Source organism: Protopterus annectens, chromosome 7.part0 (assembly GCF_019279795.1).
Source record: "Protopterus annectens isolate FY-2018-M chromosome 7.part0, PAN1.0, whole genome shotgun sequence".
NCBI lineage: Eukaryota > Metazoa > Chordata > Ceratodontiformes > Protopteridae > Protopterus > Protopterus annectens.
In genome coordinates this window covers 396,491,586-396,514,683 of record NC_056739.1, presented here as the reverse complement: position 1 = coordinate 396,514,683, position 23,098 = coordinate 396,491,586, and the positions used below count along the sequence as shown (strand labels likewise).

General features: G+C 41.7%; 1 protein-coding gene across 1 annotated transcript in view; it reads right to left on the bottom strand.

Moving 5' to 3' along the window:
- LRIG2 (leucine rich repeats and immunoglobulin like domains 2) overlaps nt 1–23,098 on the bottom strand; it is a gene marked incomplete in the record, with an annotated part of 726,335 nt that overhangs the window by 518,299 nt on the left and 184,938 nt on the right. The window contains 2 exon segments of the mRNA XM_044076985.1: nt 7,464–7,535; nt 15,838–15,918. Coding sequence (XP_043932920.1) covers nt 7,464–7,535; nt 15,838–15,918 — 153 coding nt within the window.

Below are 23,098 nucleotides of genomic sequence, written 5' to 3'. Positions count from 1 at the left end.
TGAAAAGGAACTGATGAGAATCAGGAACTCTAGAATAACTGTCAGGCTTTCTGGGAGCATGAGGAACAGAATTAGGAGTCAAAGAATTTCCCAAGAAAACATCACCAACAACTTCCAAAACTGGGGGAATAGCCAAAGGCTTATGCTGAGGCAAATCCAAGAACTCCCTAATCCGCTTCTTAGACTGAGGGTTGTCCTGACTTTCCCATATGAAATGCTCCCAGAAGGTATCCAGAGTATCCCCAAATGAGAAATCTTCTGGGGGAGAGGCTGAAGGGATAGAGTCTTCAGCATCAGAATCCTCAAAACCAGAAAAAAGCTGAGTGTCCCCCTTCATCAGCAGAGGCGCTGGAAACCTCTGAGTCTGAGACAGACAAAACATCCAGGGACAATTCCCTAGCCCTCTTAGAAGGAGGTTGCTGAGAGCCCCTGATAAGAGTCAAGAGATCACTAGCCATCCTAACCATTTGAGCCTGAGGCAATTGAGGGGAGGCTGGCACCTGTTCAGGGGTAGATTTTCAGCTGGGAGGCCTATAGGAAAGCCACAGGGACTCGGGAGGCCTAGCCACCGCCGAAGTGTGAACCGAGGTCGTTGGTCTGGATCTGGTCTCCAAGCAGAGAAAAGAGGCCTCCGAAGCCAGTGCCTGCTTAGCGGCCCTGGATCCATCAGAGGCGGCGACAGGTGGAGGGTCCGAAGGCAAAGAAGATGCCTGCAAAATGGTCGGCTCAGCCAAGGCCTCCGAAAACGCCTGCAGCTGAACATCCGCGGACTGCAGGGGCAAAGGAAGCACCTCACTGGCTACCGCTGAACCGACAACCAATTTCAAAGGGGTGTCGTCAGTTAATTTAACCCTAGGCCTGTCGCTGTCCTTATCCTTTCACTTATTGGAAACATCTGAAGTCGGGAGACCAGAGGATGCCATACCGACAAACTCAGGCCAAACTCCGAAGTGCTTATACAAAATCCTAGCTCTTTGGCGTATGGCACGCGGGTTGAAAGAAGCACAGAGATCACAATTTGGGACGTCGTGCTCAAAGCCCAAACAAGTAATACAGTTAAAAATGAAAATCATGGTGCAGAATCTGTTTTTCACAGGCAAGACAGTTGTTAATTTTCTCTGACCTTCATTAAAGCAAGATAAAAGGGTCCCCAATGGGGTACTTATCTGAGGATGTCTTCAACTTTACAAGTCGGAATACAAAAAGAAGGTAATCGTTTGACCGGCACTTGTGCAAATTACTTCTGCTTCGGGCTCCGCAGCAAGAAAGACTGAGGAAATGACGGCTGCCTGCCTTTGTATCAGATGTCCTGGTGTCAAGCTTAATCCGGAGTCAGCCGACGTCATATACCAATGACTTTAGTATTCTGGCTGACTGGGAGCCGGATAACCCATTTGTAAGGACTGCAACAGTGAAACACGAACATCTGTACTATGTTCTTCATGTTTCACTGTTGCAGTCATCACCTGTGGGAGGATTCCCAAAACTGAGGAGAAGGGTGGTAGGATTATTAAGAGACCTAGGCCTGAGTCAGCATGCCCCGTAGAACTGCAGAGGCAAACCCTGCCCTAGCCTTAGAGAAAAGAGGTAGGTGGTAATGCTTTGTAAAGGTATGGACACAAGTCCAGGTGGCAGCTTCCAAGATGTCCCTGGTGGGAACTCCTCTGAGGAATGCTGTGTAAGTGGAGGCTGCCCTAGTGGAATGGGTACGAATAGACTTAGCGGGGTGGTTTCCCATGTAATCTGTAGCAGAAATGGATACAGTGTGATATCCATTTGGAAATGGTTTGCTTGGAAATGGGCTTCCCCCTCTGCCCCTGGGGCAAAAGTGACCAGTAGTTGGTCTGTTTCCTGAAGAGTTTAGTATGGTCCAGGTAGTATCTGAGCTGTCTGTGCATGTCTAGCAAGTGTAGAATTCTTTCCCCCTTGTTTTGAGGGTTGGGAAAGAAGGTGGGTAGGTGCATGGCCTGGTTGACGGTCACATCAGATACCACCCTGGGCATAAAGGAGGGGTTAGTCTTCAGGGAGACCCCGTCTGCATGGAAAATGATGAAAGGCTCAACAGCCATGACAGCCTGAAGTTCTGATACCCTTCTGGCTGAGGTGACAGCTAGTAGGAAGGCAGTCTTCCAGTAGAGGTATTTCAATTCTTTAGAAGAAGCAGATTCGAAAGGAAGGCAAGGTTAGTTTTTCTAGAACATAATTCAGGTCTCAGGGTGGCATGGGAAGCCTTCTGGGAGGTCTGATATTAGAAGCCCCTCTGAGAAATTGCTTAATCAAAGGATGAGAAAAGAGGGGTGGGTCTGAATTGTAATGGGCAGAAATGGCTGAAGCATGGATTTTAACAGAGGAGAAAGAGAGGCCACTATTGAGCAACTCGGCTAGGTAATCGAAGAGGGATGGAAGGACTGAAGGTACTGGCCCCTTTGGACTGGTTCCAAGAGCAGAATCTTTTCCATTTCCCTGCGTATGATTTTCTGGTGCTGGGCCTTCTGGCCTCTGATGATGTCTAGGACCCGTTTGCTTAAGAGGGACTCCTTGTTAGCTTTAAAAGGTATAAGCCATGCTGAAAGATTGAGAGTCTGTAAGTCTGGGTGCAGTACCTTCCCCCCTCACCTGGGTCAAGACTTCGGAGATCAGAGGAAACTGCTTGGGGGGCTGTAGGGCCGGGCTGCGCAGTAAGGGTTACCAATGCTGTCTGGGCCAATCTGGAGCAATGATGATGGTCTTTGGTCTCTCCTCCCTTATTCTGATCAGTACCTTGGGAATAAGGGGCAGAGGAGGGAATGCGTACACAAACAGGGAGTGACAGGGGAAGATCAAGGCATCCACCTTCCACGCTAGGAGGTGATACTACCCGGTACAGAACTTTTGCAGCTGGTGGCTGAGGTGCGAGGTAAAGAGATCCACTTCCAGAGTCCATCACTCCAGAGTGATTTGCAGAAAGATTTCCCTGTGGAGCTGCCATTCATGGGGGTCCAATAAGTTTCTGCTTAGGTGGTCTGCCAGGGTGTTGTTGACCCCTGGTAGGTATTGGGCAATTAGGTGTAGACCCATGAAGGTGGCTATAAGCCAGAGGCTCATGGCTAACCTGCACAGGGGTAAGACTGGGCACCCCCCCCCGTTTGTTGATATACCACATTACTGTGGTGTTGTCTGTTTTTATAAGGAGAACTCCTGGCATGAGATGGGGTTTGAAAGATGTCAAAGCCTTTTGTGCTGCCATCATTTCTTTCTGACTGATGTGCAAGTGAAGTTGCTGAGCATTCCAAAGACCTTGGGTGCACCTGCCTGCTAGGTGAGTGCCCCAAGCAATGTATGAAGCATCGGTGGTGATGGTCTGGCCGGAAGGGCAGAGGATGAAGGGAAGATCCTTGTTCCTAGCACAGGCCTCTGCTCCCCAGAAAAACTCGGCCCTTATATATGGGATCAGAGGGAGGGAGAGAGGTCTCTAGGAAATGAGTGCTGGCACTAAAGGTTCTTTAAATACCACTGAAGTTTACTCATGTGAAGCCTGGCCAGAGGAATGAGAAGGATGCAAGATGCCATGTATCCCAGGGCTTGCAGGAACTTACTTGCAGTGAGGTGACTTCTGGAAACCAGCTGGGTAAAGTAGAGAGGCAGGAATCTCTACTTTTCTGGGGATAGGAAGGTCATTTGGGATGCTGTGTCTAGCACAGCTCCCAAGAAAATTATCTTTCTGGTGGGGTTTTGCTTTGATTTCTTCTCATTGATGGTGAATCCTAGGGAAGTTAGGAGTGATTTGATAAAGAGAAGGTCATGGAGCAGCTTTTCTTTGCAGTCTGCCTGAATGAGGCAGTCATCCAGGTAAGGGTGAATTCTGTATACTTCTCTGTCTGCAGAATGCTATGGCCGGGGCCAAGCATTTGGTGAATACTCTGGGAGCAGTAGATAAGACAAAGAGCAGCGAAGAGAACTGAAAATGTTGAGAGCCTGTTCTGAAGCACAGGAATTTCCTGCAGGATTCCCTGATGGGGATGTGGAGGTAGGCATCTTTTAGTTCTAGGGTCACTAGCCAGGCATTTTTTATTAACATAGGCAGCAGCTGCTGCAAAGTTTGCATTTTGAATCTGGGGACCACCAGGGAGGTGTTCAGAATGGATAGATCCAGGATGGGGAGCCAAGTGCCCTCTTTTCCGGGAACAAGGAACAGTCTGGAATAAAAGCCTTTGCCTGTCTGATCTGAGAAAATAGGTTCTATTGCCCCCTTGGGATATGAGAGCTTGGACCCATTTCAATGCCTCTGCCCACTGATGTGGAAGTAAGTCTGGGTACCCTCTTGGAACTGGGAGTTTGCTAAAAGAGAATTTGTATCCCTGAAAAATGACCTTTAAGACCCATTGGTCCTTTGATACAGAAAGCCAATTGTCTCTGAAGAAGGAAAGTCTTCATCCTAGTTTTTGATGAGTGAAGGGAGGGCAGAGGGGGAAGGGGAGTCATTGAGTGTTTCCATAGAAGGTTGTTGTAGAACTCCCTACCTCAGAGATGGAAGTGGTCCATTGTTTGCCTCTCTGCTGGCCCTGGGATAGGGGCCTGGATGGTCTGTCCCTGTGGGGCTTACCTTGGCTCTGTCTGCTAGGTGCAGGGAAGGCCCAGTGCTTAGAGGGAAAGTTCCTGCTGAATCTGGGAGGATGAACCTGAAAGAAATCAATTACTGTTTGCATATATTTCGCTTTGTCTTCCATCTTTTTAAGCACCTCTTCTGCTTTTTCCCCAAGCAATAGCTCCTTATCTAGGGGTGCATCAATAAGTTTAGAATTGATATGATCAGTTAGGGGTTGTTCCTTCAGTCAAGCATGTCTCATAACAGATCCTGTCACTGCTGCCCTGCTAGAGGCTTCTAGGGCATCATATCCACATTGTAATGAGTGTTTGGCCACTTGACCAGCAGAGTGCAGTAAATCTGCTAAATCTTTTGAACTGGCACAGTCAGGAAAGGTAGCAACCTTCTGTTTTAATAGTTCCAAAGTGTGTTGTTGATATTTTAACATATGAAACTGACACTTGAGCGCCCAGATAGCCAAGGATGCCGAGGTGTATACTCCCCCCCCCCCATCTGTCCAGAGCTCTGGAGTCCTTGTCAGAAGGAAAATGATTCTTGGCAGAACTAGTCTTAGCTCCTTTACATCCCTGTGTAATGACCTCTGGGTCTGCAGCAGGATTTCTGTACAGGTATTTATGAGAATCCGGTACTCTGTATTACTTGTCAGGTTTACTGGGAGCAGGAGGGAGGGCATCAGGGGCTAAGCTGGATTAATGTTCTAAAATAGGGGGGATGGCCAGGGGTCTTTGCTGGGGCAAGTCCAAAAACTCTCTAAGTCTTTTTTTAGACTGTGGGAAGTCCTGAGATTCCCACTGGAAATGTTCCCTGAGGGAGTGAAGGGTTTCTCCAAAAGAAAGGTCTTCTGGAGGGGAGGCAAAAGGGATGGATTCCTCTGCATCTGAAATCCTCATAAGCAGTTAAGGGATGCTGTTCCACTTCAAAAACTGAATAGTCAGATTCTTCAGAATCCTGTTCTGCCAATTTCTGGAGAAGGGTGCCTTTTCCTTTTAGAAGTTGTGGAACTGACTACCCCGGATAAGGGAGATGAGGTCCTCCGCCATTTTAAGCATTTGTGCTTGGGGTGGTGGAGCAGTAGCAAGATGGTGGCTAGAAGCAGATGTCCTAGGAGTGGCCTGGCTAGTAGGCCTGACAGAATCCGTCGATCTGAGAGAAATGACAGTCGGATGCAAAGACGTCGTTTTTTGTCTAGATTCGGTAGTGTCAAAGGCCTTCTCGGAAGCCAGTGCCTGTGTCGCGGTTCTGGATCCAACCGAGGTAGATACAGCCAAAGGCTCGGAAGATGAAGAAGATTTCTGCGGCATACCGGACACCGAAAGGGTCTCGGTGGAGGCCTGCACAGATATCAAATTGTGCATCAGGGGCTGCGAAAGCTCCTCACTGAATTCCGGAGAACTGACTACCTGCTTAGCGGTATCATCATCAGAAGGCTTAGCCTTGTGTGGTCTGTCTCTATCTTTATCTCTACGTTTTCTTCGTAATGTCCAGATTACTGGCTGACGGACGCCATATCGGAATGCAAAGATGGAGCAAGAAAATAACAGTCTACAAAAAGCTGTACGGCGAATGGTTCTCGCATTAAAGAGGGCACAGAAACAGCAACGGGGGACGTCGTGGTCTGGGCTTAAACAAGTGACGCAGTAAGAATGGAAGTCTCGGTGTGGGATTTGCTTTCCACAGGCACGACAAATCAGACATCGGTTAGTGTAAGAAAAAAGGATCCCCAATGAGGTACTTGGCTTTAGACATTTTCAGCTGAAATTCATCTTCTGGTAGCAACCAAGCGGCACTCATGCGAACTGCTTCTGCTATGGGCTCCACCGCAAGAAAGACTGATGTAATGATGTCGGCTGCCTTGCATTACAGCACTGATGACCTGAAGTCAGTCAACAAGCAACAGCAGCTGAAGCAGAAAAACATTGACTCTGGTATTCGGGCCGGCCGAGGGCTACTTTTTTTTTATGGACAGCCTTACCTTCCATCCCCTCTAGCTTTTAGTTTCTATTTGTTTGAGGAGGGATTCCTAGTACTTAACCAAATAAAATTAGTAGTTTAAGGATCTCACATGCAGGGTAATTGAAGTGTAATCTTTTCGGCCACATTTATTGAGAGGTCTACCCTCCCTATCACTTAGTAAAAAGATTCTTGAAAGTGTAGTCCTTGGCTCCTTTGCACCTTGAGGAGACCACCTCAAAATCTGTCAAGATATGAAGTTTTGTTAAAACTGGCACAATTTTCAAATAGCAGAGCTATGGATTTTCTACAAGTGCAATAACACAAATTGATAATCTTCTTGGAATTTTTGACACACACAACAGTAAGTGTCAGTGGGTTTTTCTTTGAATGGCACAGAGAAATAGGTCTTTAAAAATTTGATTATAAAAAATACTGTAAATTACCCAAAAAGTGATTCTTCAAACTGCATCTGGATACTGTCTTAGATCAAGGGCCTCAGTCTCCTTCAGCGGCAAGAAAATTCAGCCAGACACGAGTATATCCACTTTATCATCATGATCCCTCTAATAGATGTACCATAAGGTTGCACCTGGCCAGAGGACTGATGCCCACCTCTAACTTTACCTTGATCAATCTACAATTCCTGTAGCAATAATCGTAACAGGGAGGGATGTTGGCATAGTAGAGGGAGTTTGGCATAATGGTTAAGATATTTGCCTTACAAACGCAAGGTGCAGGGTTTGATTCTCACATGAATTAATTGGCTAGGCTTAAAATGGCCCAAAAGGGCAGTTAGCCTAGTACTAATCTATGAACCTACAAACGCTGTACATCTACAAATGGAGAACCTATACAAAAGTACATAATCAGTGATGGCATAGAAAGTTACAGGTGGGCAATATTCAAAAAGATGCAAAATACTTACAGCTGTTCCAATGACACAAGACCAGCGAATGCTTTCTTTGGAATTGACTTTATCTTGTTGCCTTGAAGTACTCTAAAACAACAAACAAAAATAAAAATCATAAAAATGCCTATATTTAATTTTAATAGCTAAAACTAACAGAAAATGTGGATGGCAAAGTAAATATAACTATCTACACATGTGGGTACATGACTGATCCAAGTATAGAGTTGCACGGATCGCTAAAATACAGCAATGTTGTGGAAGAACACAATCTAGTTTGCCCTTTACGTCAAATTATCAGTTTGCCTATGCCCCATTTCTTCCATCGTCATCACACTTTCTCCATCTTAAGACCACATGAATGCCTCTATGAATTTGCACTCCACCACACACACTGGCATTAACTCCATGGTTTCACAGCCCTTTTTTGTGAAGATGCACTTTTGCCGACACATGGACAGGTTGCTAAAATACTCTTCCTGTGCCATACCCCATCCTTCTCTATCAGAGTTATCTCCTCACATCTACTCCAGGACTACAGTTTAACAGATGAGTGAAATCTTTAAGTATCAAACTAAAAGCTCTCAAAAAAAAAAGTACAGTTGTGTTAGGAATGCAACATAAATGTAGATGTTTAAATAGTTGCACTGTCATTTTCACTTTTGGAATATCTTGACTGCAAGTAGCCACAACCAGTCTTCCACAGCTCTTTGCTCCCCCTGGGCTCTGAATGACAAACACTTTCCAAATTAGGGATGTTAGCAGTACAAAGGGTGCAGAGGCCTGTGCATCTTAAAACCTTTCTTGCCATGTGGTTTGCGCTGCTTGTATGCATCTCCTTAGTGTATACAGTCTGTCAGTCAGTCATCCTCCAAGGAAAGACAAGTACACCATAAGGGATTGCTTTTCTTATCTTAGTTGAGGATTACTTTCATAAGTAATGTCTAATTCAGAATACAGCTCACAAGAGTTATCTGTTAAAGTAAATAATTATTTCGTTTATGGGAAACGGATTTCCATGATGTGTCTTTTTGCCTTGGTGTGGATCACAGGATCATAGGAGGTTACGAGGCTAATGGCCCTAGAGGCTTTACAAGTCTAGCCGTGTTACACCCGTATTACCTACATGACCATGTTAGATGGTCTAATTTGTGAATCAATGATCACAACTGACTGACCTTGTCCATGAGGGATGCAGGTGCCATTTCCAGGCTGAATTTACAGTCTCCCATCCAAGTGTATAAAAAGGGTCATTAAGGAGTTCTGCGTCACGTGAACTGGGAGTCTATTCTAGAGGAGCAGCAATCTCTGGAAGACGTATCTGTCTCTCCAGCATGCCCTGTTAATGTCACAAGCTAGGTTAAGTTCCTGGAGCAAGTGACTCTTGACCAACTTGACTTGTGGATGTGTACCATTTCCATCAGGGCAGGGTCAGAGACTGCTTTGTAGGCCAGGCACAAGTTACCTCTCAGCAGCCTATAAGAAACAGCACACAGTGACTGCTTTCAGCCTAGCCACACAGGTCAGGTTTGAAAACCCTATACTTTCGTGGTGTGGAACCTTTGTGGTCTCTCCAGTTGCTACAGGTGTCTGGTGAGGTACATGCAGAAGGGGGAATTGTACTCTATTCGTGGTCTGATGTATTAGTGTGCATGATGTGGACGCCTGTCTGCACTGTGCATAGTTTACCTTGAGGGCAATCCAACATTGTTAAAATCTCTACAGGAGTTCACGTTCAGGATGAGGACATGTGCCTTGTTTCATGCTGCCACGGCATCATCCAGGGCATCTGAGAGCCTCTCTCAATAAATAAATATACATATAGAACACAGGGAGATGCACAGGGTAACTGAAGATGGGACTAATGACACAGGGTTACTGAAGTCTAGTGACTCCATACAAGGTGAGGAGCTTTCACAGCCCCCAACTGTGGGATCTGTTTTGCCCAAGGCCTCTGGTGCAACTACTATGCAGGTGCCCTTGCCTTCAGTTTCTGGCATGTCCTCCTACATCATGACTTCTGAGAAGTATATATGATGCCACTGACAGATGTTGGTCGAAAACAATACCTCTGAGACAGCGGACATGGCATCTCACACCACCATTTGAAATGTAATTTTTCCAATTTTGTCCCAGGATATGTACAATGTTGACAAACCAGAGCGTATGTTGAGTGCATGGCAGTTAGATGTGATATCTGATAAGCCTAGTCTCAGGGACCAGGGCTCTGGTTGTTGCACTGTTTATCAACTAAAGTTAAAATTTGTTTGAAAAAATGTCGAGTTTTACTCCTTACGCCAACATGACCATATCAAAATGAGATTGAATCATCTTGTGGGTAGGTTGTTCGCTTACTCTTTTTTCATCCTGCTTGTTTCTGCTCCTTTTTTTATTCTTTGGATACTCTTACTCAGATAGGCTCCCTTGCAGCTTCTCCTTTAGTTGGCATATTATGAATGGAACACCACTATCTACTTAACCCCTCCTCTCCAACTTGACTCAGTCAGAACCTCTCTCAATATCAGATTCTTTTCTTGCAGTGCCTCTTCTGATGGTGCCCTATCTCCTCCACCTCCTGTTGTCAATTATTAAATTATTCTAAGTATTTTAGTAGTTTCACTTCATATTTGCCCAGTTGTTATACGTTCAGTATTTCCCCCCACTCCTACTTCTTGCAATCTCATTCTACATGCCATTTTTAAACTTTAAAAGTTAGTTCCTATGATACAATACTACACCAAAGTCCACACCCAAGGTATTAATAATGAAGGAACACAAAGACAATAAGCAAGCAAGCAAAGGGCCATAAGATACCTATCTGTACGCACCTTCAAACAGATGCACTTAAAAATTATAGCCACTACTTCTAATCATTTAAAGGTAGTCTCCCCTTCCAAATAGACCAGGGTCAAACATGGTTAACCCTGGTGTGAATGTGTGTCTACCCATCCAATGAAGACTTGCTTTAAAAGGAACCAAAGCAGTACAGTGTTTGACCTGTAATCATTTATTCTCATTCTATGGAATAAGTTGAGTTAGGAACCTACCTTCCAGCTAGTTCTGTTTATATGGTTTAGATTTTGGACTCTAGAGTCTGTGTTTGCAAAATCACTGGTTCTGCAAAGAAACACCAAGGTCCAAAATCTCAACAAAACTAATCCCACTTGATTAAGACAAAGTTATCTCCCTTAATTTCCTGCCCAAATTTCCCTTACCCTTATTCAACATACATACTAAATTATGACTTCTGAAAAGTGGTTAAAGACCTGGAGGACCAGCAAAATGAAACAAATAAGCAACTGCTGGCCCTTTGTTTAACATATCTGTCAGCATCTTTGCATGCATAAATTTAATCTCATCAACCTTTTGAGATTTTATGTGATCTCCTAATCTTCCTATCATCATCCTCTGTCCTTTACAAATCATTTTCCTTTCCTCTCCATGGCTTCCAGAACCACAGACAGTACTTGAGAAGCAGCCTCTCTGCCTCTCCAATGGTCTTCATAATGGAATCACCACCTCAGTGTCTTCTCCTTCCATACAATCCAGTATCTATGAATCTGTATCCATGGTGCTCTCACACTGTAATACATGGTTTACAGCAGCCATGTTGTAACATGCACATTTCCTAGTTCTGTAACACCAGCAATATTCAAATGGAATTTGTACTTATGAATTATTAATTTAGGTGTGCATAACCTTGCCCACTTTTGTAATACGTCTCAGGTACCACCTCCCATGTACCAAGCAACTTGTTAACCTTCTGTACAGTTACTACACTCCGTAACTAACCAGGTCTCTTAACTCTCTGGAATCAGACAATAAATGCTTCTGTTTTAATCGGCTTTTGGCCTCTTGCCTACCCAAACAATGTCCTCCCTTCACTGAAAGCCTTCCTGAGTAGTAAGGTTTAAGCGACAGCCACTAGAAGGTGGTTATTCTGGACAGATTCAGGAATTCAGGGACATTCTACCTGAAAGCTTCTGGCTGCTGAGAGACTCTGCAGTGCCAAGCTGGGCATGTTCGTCCATACACCCAGTCTATGTAAAGTGTAGCACACAACTTTTCAGTCTGTGCAACGAGGCAGTACCTGCCCTTCTTAAAAGATCTGACAAACTGATAACAGCCAATTACTCTCACTCCTCCTTGGGTGGCTGCTGCTGAGTCCAGGCTAAACAACTGAGCCACAACTGATAGGACACCCAGTCAGTGCACCACACCTCTGCTACATGAAACTACTACAAAAAGAGCTCTGACTTTACAGTCCAACCATGACATCTAACACACATGCAGAGAACTCCCTGGCACTGAAATCTCTTCTCTGACTAGGATCCTTTACACTCTGTCCCTTAACAGCCTTTTTAATGAATGAACTCCCCAAGTTTTCTATCCAGCTTACTCACGGACACGTTTTCTACCTGTAGCAAGTGTGTCTGATCAGATAACAATAAGGAATATATAAGATGCCATATTATCTGCAAATACTGCTCTCTTTCCTCCATTCTTTTCTCTCTAGACAAATGAATAGCACACTACAAGTTTAAATGCTTTTAATCAGAGCTCAGCCACTCTACATTGCTACAGAATGTCTTCATACAACAGGCTTTTATTTTCAATTGAGAAAAAAATCCCTTATGTTTCTAAATATATACACTGTAAAACTATAACCTCTGCTTTGCAACAGATCATTCCTTTAACTTTGGAGAATTATTTTAGTTACTAATATTTCCACTCTCATGAAGCGCTTAACTATTAATACTTGACTAAACAGATTAAGTGTCATGATTTGTGAGTAGCATGGATACAAGTCTATGTATAACTTGTGAATATGTAATATGGTTACTGCCACTATCACAAATGTACAGCACTTACTTTTTGGACTCTATCACACAATGCATAGGGTCTATTGCTAGCCGTCAGTACATTCGTGAGGAGTGAATTGTTAACAAAATGGTATCACAGTAAAAATTATGTTAAGAATAAAACTTACTGTTTTATACAAAAATGCTGGCGTATCCCGATATGACAGACACTGCCATCTGACATTAGTGGGTAAATAGGCATGCTCACCATGACAGGTAGTACAAAGGAAAGAAAGATATGGCTTATCAACAAAAAAGTACACACACAAACTGCATGCTGTACCAAATGCATTACCGAAGACCCTTCACATGTCTTCCTCTTCCCTGTCTTAGCTTTACTCCACCCGTTACTGAATCCCAATACTCAAGCAGATGATCTTAGAGATGCTCCTGTATCAGCTAACCAACCCATGACTTACTGAGATCATGAAACTTCAAGTTATGTACACTAAACGAAAGGTTCAAGGTTGCCAGTAAAATGCAGACGGGGAGGGTTAGAGGTCTTAATCTGACTGGTTGCTGGAGAAGATCATTGCTACTGTGGACTGTAATGTGAAATGACATCAAGTGTATGCTAAACATTCTTCCCTTCAATAGACGTGTCATGACAGATGTACTGCCCCAATTTACTAGAAACATTCCCCGCTATAACCCCCAGACCTATCCCTCCCCAGGGTATTGCAGCTGGCACTGAAAGACATACCATGCTGCCCCCCCCCCCCGAGATAAATTAGAGGGTCTAGCAGTCACTTCATTACATCCCTCTAAGAAGGCCCCTTCTGATAATATATGCTCAATCCACAATCCAGGATACCAGAAGTAGACAGCTCCACCTCCTCTGTGTTTCTCTGAACTGCTATAAATAAAGAAATCATTCAAAGCCACTGAAAGGGCATCACCAAAAACATTGGAATAAAAAAGAACTTAACCTTTAAGAAATCTAAAGAAAATAATTTACAGGCATCTTTAGAAAGCATGCATTACAATGATAATACACAAACTACTACAGCATTTCTATAAATACATCTGTGATGTTTAATCACATAGTGCTTGGGAAGGGTACTCAAAGAGGCTGGGAGAAATTTTTTTTAATTGACAGAAAGAGAACTCAGAAGTAGGATGAACTATCCCCAGCTCAGGATATCAAATGCAATGACAACTCATACACTTCACAAAATGCTGCCCTGTGTGCAACTCTGGAATGTTGGCTCCTCAAAATGATCCTACGAAGCATGAATATAGCCACAAGGACAATTCTCCAGTCTGATTAGATGCTGCTCACAGAAAAAAACACACCACGGCTGGAGAGCTGGTGTCAAGACTCTCAATCCTTCCTCCCTTTGGCAAGCCCTCTAAAACCCGAGGTGCTAGTCAATCTCAGATCACTGGCAGCACAGTCAGATGACTGCAAACTTGGTGTCATCACAAACTCCCCTGAGGGTACAAAGATTCTCCAAGAGGGCCTCTTCTAAACAAACAGTTGGCGCCAAAGATGCAGACTAAACCTAAATGCAAAGAACTGTATAATTGTATCCTCTGGCCAGCAAGATACCCCTTGTAATTGTACGCTGACAACATACCTCTGAGAATTGATCCTGTAGTTATGAATCTGGAAGACTAAGTCAAAAATGATCTGTCCCTTTGATCACCACTTATCCATTGCACAGCTTACATCTAAAGGCATTGTGTCCATATCAAGGGATGCAATTGTCCCAGTGTACTTGGCACTCAACAGGTCAGTCAAGGAGTACAATGCCCCTTTCAGTATGTACCTGCCCAAACACTTGTCACAACTGGAATAACAGCAATGCTTTTGCACATAAATAAATAAATAAGCAAATATCAAGGACCTAAATCATAAAAACTATGCAGACTGTGTTGAAGCTTTGCCCCTCTTCTCAGGGTCATACAGACTACTGAGAGGAAACTTCTGCCTCGCATACACAGTTTCAACAGACCCTAATTTGTCAGACCTATTATACATTCCCAAGCCCAGTGGTATCAAAAAACACCCACTCATGGGATCTTAATCTCTTTTTCAAAATAAATAGAACATTTTGGAGAGATATGTATCACAGAGACTACTACCTCTATAGAACAGCCTTCCATTCTACATAAGGCAAACTACTTCTCTTACTCTGTTCAAATGAAATTTGGACAAATGTGTGGGCAATTGCAAATTTATTCCTGGTTTAGCACCCGTGTCTCATACATAGGGACAACGTGTACATTTCTCAACATATCACTGTTTAGCCCATCTCCAGGCTATTTGTATACAAAAAATAGGGCTAAAACTACCATGGGGATGTAAGGCTAGGTTTCTTAAGATTTCCGTAGATCAGTAGACTAAGTACATATGAACCTACACCATACCACTGCATCAGTGGAAGGTAAACATTTAACATTTTATGGCCACAGCTCCTTAATTGGCACATCTGATTACAAAAATAATACACACATGGAATCAGTGAATTTGTCCGCTGCTGTTATGCAGTTTAGAGCTGGGCCATCGCTTTTCATCATCCCTGCCCCTCTCTAACAAAGCTCTACTAAACAAGCAAAGTGCATTGAAATATGCACAACTGTCACGAAATACAGATTAATCTCTACAGTTAATGTTTTTTGTTTTCTGTCCCTGAAATGCTTCAAAGATACGATATATTGCTGATGCATGGGAGTGTCCCACATCAGTTCCTACAAGTCAGCTTACCACCTTGTCGCCATTCTTCAAATCTTACTATATGTAGATGTTCCAGTGCTTCTAACAGTTTCTGCCTCCTTACAGAGTTTAGTCCACAACTCCTTTTCTCTCATTCACAACACTGATACAACACACTACTAAACTCTTCAAAGTACGAAGATGCAAAGATATTTTCATTTTTTTTTTAAACTATTGCTTCCAGTTCAATTTGCGAGACAAAGAGCCTGCTATCTTAAAAGGAAAGATGCACTCAAAGCAACAAAACTCTGTTGTTATATACCGTAGTGGGTTAAGGCAAGGAGCTTCAAACAAGTTCCCCAGGCTTGATCTCACAACTTAAACTAGCACACGGAACAACTTAACAGTGCTCACACCTGTAGTAATCAATCTTACATACACAGTAAATAAATAAAGGGCTTTATTTATTAGTACAAAATAATTTTAAAATGCTACGCAACTCAAATAAGAGGTACTAACAATACAAAAGCAACGGACAACTGCATATTCCAAGACACATACTTGAAACACAGCTTGAAATTTAAAAAAAGCAAACATAACTGAAGCACAGACAGAATACTTTTTGAAAAAATGTAATCATTAGACTGGCTTCCTCAAAAGTCCTATAGTCACTTACAAAATAAGCAAAGAATTCCACAAGGACAAGTTAACGGACAATAAGTAAAATGAAGGAAAACAAGGCCTAAGAATACTCTAGGTATCCCACACTGGAGGGATGAACAACTTGGGTGATGCGTACTCTACCCAATTTAGCATGGTTCGAGTTGGACAGCATTTAGGACTAGGAAACTTAATAGCATTAAATACGTACAATTTTGTTAGTTTGTCAAGTCCAGCAAACAGTTCACTGGCATCCTCAATGGCCCAGGAGATTTCGTTATTTTTCAGACTTCTGTAAGAAAACAAAAATAGATAGCATATGAACAAAACTAATTCCCAGAAAACTGCTGAATTCTTTAACAATGCATTAATGAATTATTAAAAAGTTTAATGCTTAATTATACTAGTTAAGCTACATGAAACAACTAAAAAAGCAAATGTTCAGCCTTCCCTACAAGGAAATTCAGTCCTGATATGCTTATCATACAAATGTTCTACTGTGCACAAACACCCATTAACTGAACATAAAAATAAAATGTGGCACACTTGTCTTTGGCAAGAAAGGCTGTGGGCACTAGAGCAGGTAGTTGGATTGCTGACACTGCATTACAGCATAAGGGGGGTTGCTGTACGTCATCCATCAAATGAGGATGTTAAACCGAGGAGGTACAGTCTGCTTGAGTTGGTGATAGCTCAGCTGGATGCAAAAGATCCCATGGCACCTATCGAAAATAGTAAAGAAAAGTTTCCAATGCCTTGCATAATTTCCTCTAGCAGTATAAATACTTCCATGGGTCTCTCCTGAAGAGAGGTCACACGTCTAGTGGGACTAACCCAGTCAACAAAAAAAAGATAAAATAAATGTTAATGCATAAATAAAAGGAACATCTGCACTTGAATCAGGTTAGCTGAAGCAGCAGGGCAGATCTAAAAACTGGACAGCTATAAGGCTAACAATAATAATTTAAAATGTATTGAAGAAAAAGTGATGCAGAAAATTATATCAGTACAAGTGAATGAAATGACACCACCTCGGGGAAAAATACCTTCTGTAAAGATAGATGAAAGGGACTACCTGTGGAAATGTCATTACAGTGATGGAGAACAAGGAACTTTTTCACATATGTGCTACCAGATGAAAAACTGGACTAGTCATATGTAACAAACTAGCGGGAGAAACATTATTCTTAACATGCTAAAATGATAACACACCATTTCCCGCAAACTTGCAGCACTGTCTGGGCGATGCAAGTAAACATGTGTCCTATCATGGATATGACTCTTCACTGGCAGATACTACTAAGTCCATTAAATGCGTTTCACGTGAAGCACTACATTCTACAGATGAGCAGCACAAGACAATTGATTCACTCTGACAGGACACCAGACTGCTTTACCAAGTAAGAAGCTTTGTGTATTCTGCTGAAAGTGCTAAACCTGGAAGAATGAAATTTTAAGGTGAGAGTTTTTTTTTTTTTTTTTAATACTTCTGAACAATTTGGTTTTAACTGCAGGTGGTGTGCCTGGCCCTGTCCATTTTTTCTTCTCTCTGAGTTAATGGCTTTGTTAAACATGAGGGGTAAAGACTGAGTTGGGGAAGGGGGACAGAATGGTTTCTTGGAAACTGTTACCAGTCTGGATCAGTTTTCAGTGTTTGTAGTTTGGAATTTACAGAGAATACCTTATTAAAACAATGAGTGAGAAGGTCACTGAAAACCCAATCAGTAAAAACAAAATGAAACCTCCAGCAAAGCTACAACTTCCACTGAGTGACCTCCCAAACACCTTGTATCAGAGGCACATGGGATATATGCAAGTGATCCTTATGAACATCAGCTGTTTGGCTTTATTGGCCTGAAATTGTCCATTAAAATGACAAAACAAGTCATTGGCATTTGGAATCGCCAATTAGCTGAAACACCTGATGTTCATAAGGATCACTTGCATATATCCCATGTGCCTCTGATACAAGATGTTTGGAAGGTCACTCGGTGTTAGTTCTAGCTTTGCTGGAGTTTTCATTTAGAGAATACCTTATTGTAAAGCTTGTTGCACCACATTTAAACTGTACCATATACATTTCCTGCAATACATGTAGCATGCAAGAGCCAAAGCCCTGGCTGATAAAGGAGGTTATGGGGCTAAATGGTTGCTGAAAAATTATTTTCTATGACAGTCATGTACTGTGCAAGGAAATTACATTTCCTTCCCATACAGCTTTGGGAGAGAGGCACCACATCTGACATAAGCACTTTCTCAATTACTGAACTTCAACAGAAACCATGTTTGACTAAATGTATGCACTTGGAAAAAAAATCTGATAATATGCCAGATGGACAGAAATCATCATTAACTCACCCTGTTTATCCAAGAGGTTAGATCTTATCTGTAGTGACCAAGTCATTGGAAATACATTATGCAATCCACAAAATCATGACAAGACTTGTTAAAATAATTTTACAGGAGTGTCAACTGTGTGCACATAATATGCACCAGTATTTGTAGTCAGGACCACTGACAAGGACAGACTCATGGCAAACAAAGAAAACATGCAAGCTTACAGCTGTGGAAACCTCAAAGATAGTTAAAAAGGGCTTCTGAAGATGGAAAGAAATTTAGTTTCATGGAATATTTGAAAGATTTGGTTGTATTAAATGACTAGGGAAATATTAAGGGAAACAGGCTTACTCTGCCCCTTTATCTGCCAGAAATACAAGAGGACGTTTCTGGGTAATTCTACAGCAGCTGGTGTAAGTCAAGAATGTGTGCGACAGTCACCTTTAGCCACATCACTTTTTTCACTGTACACAAAAATGGTGTGACTAAAGAGAGGATCCAAGTCCGTAGACAGACTGATATACTTTAACAAGGTGTAGTTGGCAGACAGCTCAGCCATCCTCTAGAACTGCTTTGAGTTAAACAACTCAGTATGTGGTGCACAGCAATATTACAACCTCTTCAATTACACTTCACAAAACCAAAGCATGGTTGTTGCAATAAGCTAATTTTGCCCTTTGTATTCTAAATTAAAGCTGTTAGCCAGTGGTGCACTCTGAAGGGCAGAAAAAGAATTGAGATTAACTGAATGAATTCAGTAAAGCCATAACAGTTTCTGTGTATTTCATGTCAAGTGCACTCTGCACAGAATCGGCAGTCTATAAGCACTATATACTCAGGTCTAACACTATAGCCCTTGAAGCCAAGTAACATGGATTTAACAGAAGGCAGCAATTACAGGGCTGGAAGATAAGGAGTGGGAATATCTCCTTATACCTAATTGTGTCACACAGCCGTCTGTATTTCAGTGTCTCTTTCTGCACTCCACATGGACTGTCCAATATCACACTTCCCACCCTCCCTCCTTGTCTCTATTCTTACCAAGCACGACTTTTCCATTAAACACAAACATTTTATAGCAACTTCATTCCACACTGAAGACCTCTTTAAGTAGGCTGTAGGACATAGTGACAGACTTCTCGCTAAACAACCAGAACTGCACGGTCTTCTTAGCGGACATGTTTACCCATTAACTGCCCATCCAGTGTACAGTGTAGGCTGAATCTACTACAGAAAGCATAACAATATACTACACTTCAGAATACACTTCTTGTTCCCTGGTGAAGGGCTCTACATTCAAAACTTTTCTGCCTCTGGCTCTGTACTTGGAACACCATCACATGGGTGTGTGTTAGAAGAATGAAAAACAAAAGTGGCAAAGACAAGATGACAAAGATTCATAGGGGATTACATACCCACCCCTCATTGCTACACCCTTACTTAATGAATCATCTGTTTTATTAAAATTACACACGAAAATGTAAACAAACGTGCATTCCGGAAGGAACTAGATCATCTCTGACTGCATCACCAATACCAAGCACAGCATTTTTTCATTGCCTTACCTCTTGCAACACAGTCATATCATTGCTTTATAAGTCAGCAAAGCAGTGCAAAATACTCCACTTTTTCTCAAGTTTCTACAAGTTGGTTTTTCTACCAGTTTGCAAAATCTACATATTTGAGAGAAGGCCACAATTAAACTCACCTAGTCACTAAAACAAAATACAATAAAAGAGAAGCAGCACAAACAGAAAATGTGGGACTCAGGTTTATTAGAATACTGAAAAGGCACTTAATGATTTTAAGTAAGAAAGATGTCAAACTAAAAATAAACAGACATTACCACATTAAAAATATATAGTTAAAAAATTCTGTTATTTAATGTGGTCTCTCCTGTTTATTTTTATTCTGATTATATCCTCTAATTTAAGAGGTGCTTACTAAGCACTAAACAGAGCCCCAAATTTTGTTTTACCATTTTAATTTTACTCGCTGAAGTTATATGCCCAACACTAACACTTTTGAGGATTTTACAGGGAAATTCAAAACATTCTCTATAGACTGTACAATAAAATATATACATATGTTCTGGGTCCCATTATGAAGGTATATGAACCTTTACTGTACTTCAAAAAGGCAAGCAAAGTTTGTCAGAATACATAATAAAAATCGCCACCAATAAAAATATAATTAAGAACAGCCTGCAATGAAGCACTAACAATTGCTACTTGAAGGTGTCTTTGTGACGGACAATAAGTACAGAAACAGGTTTAACGATTAAGAAATAAATACTACTCACTCAAAATTGTTATGACTCCTGCTTGAGATTTTTCACAAAATTTTACAGCAGTTAATCTGCATTCTTTGCTAACTTCTTCAAAGCAAATGGAACAAAATGCAGGGGGGTCAGAGTTTTTAACTTAATTCACTGAAGACAGCTTTTGAATAAGTGACTTTCAGAGCACTAACCCATTTTCTGTACAATTCAAGATGGAGAAATAAATGTTTATGGCACACTGGCAGTACAGCCAGCACAGACTATGAAGGTCAGACTATGGGGCCTTTCTTACAAGCAAAAGAGGCCTAATTTTCATAAACTGTCACAATAAAGAGAGCATTTCTCATTTGAATGTTAAGACTAGTCAGAAATTCATAAGCAAGAAATATTCTCCAGAATTCTGCAGCATCAAATGCACTTTCGTGGAAGGAGCTCATATCACAAGAAATGTACACAACTCCTTCTGTGTTAGAGCATGATCTAGATTAAGAACAAATTGTTCTCTGATAAGAAGCACTCAATAAATTAATTTACGAGGCCAGTGAAATGCTTACAATGAGAAACAAAAACCAGAGATTTATAACTGAGGCCACAAATATGATTTCAAAATGGACCCTGTTAAGGACATATGCTACGCATTGCTGTAATCTTTGAAATGAAAAATACAGTACAGGGAATAAACATTACTCATTACCAAACACGGCAAACCGGTAGGCAGTAGACATAACGTTTGTAACCTGTATCCTACATTCCTTTCATATTCTGTGTGTGCTACAGTCATATTTTCTTAGAATTTCTTTTTCAAAAACGCAGTGACAGACAGACAGACTAAATCACTGTCATTTGATATGACTAAAGGCTACCAGGAGCATGAACTATGCCACGTCAAATGAAAGGTTTATGATGTACATCTGTAAATAGGTACTTAAGGGTTTTTTACCGTATAGCTTTGAAAAAAGCAAAATATGGGCTATAATGAGCATCAGACTGCAATTCATTCAACTAATTAATAAATTATAATTAATGTTCGTCTTTTCGGCTTTTCACGGTTAGGGATTTTTATTATGGTGCCGAGTTGCCAGCCCGACGACCAACCTTATAATAAAAATAAAAAAAGAAAGCAAAGTAAAAAGTATCACTTTAAAATTCATACCAAGGAGCTTTTGAGACCTGCAGTTTCAAGTTGCATCACCCACTTAAGTATTCATCGGATTTCTTCAAGGCTTATTTGAAATTAGTCTGTGTTACACTAAAACTCTGTGACTTACGAAAACTCAAGTGCTTTCTAACTCTCTCAGATTTATTTATATTTCTGACAAGCACAAGATTTTAACTTGTTTCTCAGAATTTACTAAAGGCAAAGTAACTCAGTGTATAAGTGGCATGAAACTATTCACTGTTTGCAGCAAATCTTGGATGATGGCACTTCACTTTTTATTCTTATACAAGACTTGTTCTTTGGGGTGCCTGACCAAATTCCTGTGACTTTCACCGTGATCCCTGAAACAGTCAGACTGCAATCATGAAGGGGGGGAACAAATTCCAAGCTGTGATATCACCGAGTATTCCCCCTTCTCCAACATACAGTGATCTCAGAGTTTGCATATGAAAGAAGTAGGGGTATGTAGGGTGCAGAGTGCAAAGCCCTCCCCCCAACAATAATATTTTAGTGGTGCGATAGCGAATTGTGAAAATCACTGCTCATTATCAGAGTCTGTGTTTCCCTTCTTTTAGGGGTGGGAGGTTGGCATAACGGTTAAGGTGTTTACCTTACAAACAAAAGATGCAGGGTTTGATTCTGACATGGGGTAATTAGCTAGGCTGAAAGTGGCCCACGAGGGCAGTTAGCCTAGTACTAATCTATGAACCTATATATTATCATAGTTCAAATTTGGGTCGCTTGTCTCTCACAGGGAGCCTGGTCTTTGACTTTTCTGCCTACCAGAACCACTATGGAATGGGACAGCTCAAACTCATGACAGGTACACTGGCCTTCAGAAATCACAGCTGAAAAATGTGAAGGTTAAAGAAGCACAGGACTTAACTTGCTGAAGGAGATACATTTCTGAGGTATTCCCTTCCTAGGTTTTTAAAAAAGGGGGACTACTAAATACAGTTATGTTTGCAGAGGTTTCAATGCCGCCCTTTAAACACCTTACCCCTTACAAGTCTACAGCCAATTCCATTTAAGTGCAGACCCAAAGAACTGCTACAGGGAATGTTATGGAAACTTCAAAGCAGATATTAACTTTGGTGCAACCAATTTTGTCTGTTTAGACAATGACATAGATTGACAGCTGTAATATAGTAAGAATCTTTTTAAAATGTTGAGAATTATTTGCTGCACCCTCTTCTCAAAGAAAGGCAAACCTAAATTTACTGCATCAAATGCAAAAACTCCATACAACACCAGTTTTGGACTTTTCTTTTTTAAAGGAGTCCTTCTACAGACTATTTTAGAAAGAAGGGAAATGCCAGTCCACCACACTTGCATAAAATGACCATCTCCTGATATGCCATTCTATTCAGCATATTCCGACATTGTGATTACTTCAGAAAAACACTGAATTAAGTCTTCTCTACAAAACTAATTTCATGTCGCGCTCCATTTAACTTTTCTGTGACAAAACTACAAACAAATGCAATCAAAGCTGGCTAAAAATGAAATCACACACACACACACACACACACACACACACACTCTTATTTCTGTGTGCTGCCTATGGCCCAGCACAGAAGTCCAGCTCACAAAGTTTAACAAAGACACTTTTAAGGTAAAAAGCCAGGAATCCACAAGCTACCTCACCTTTTACCCCAAGACAATGGAAGATGAGACATCTAGTTCCACTATTTA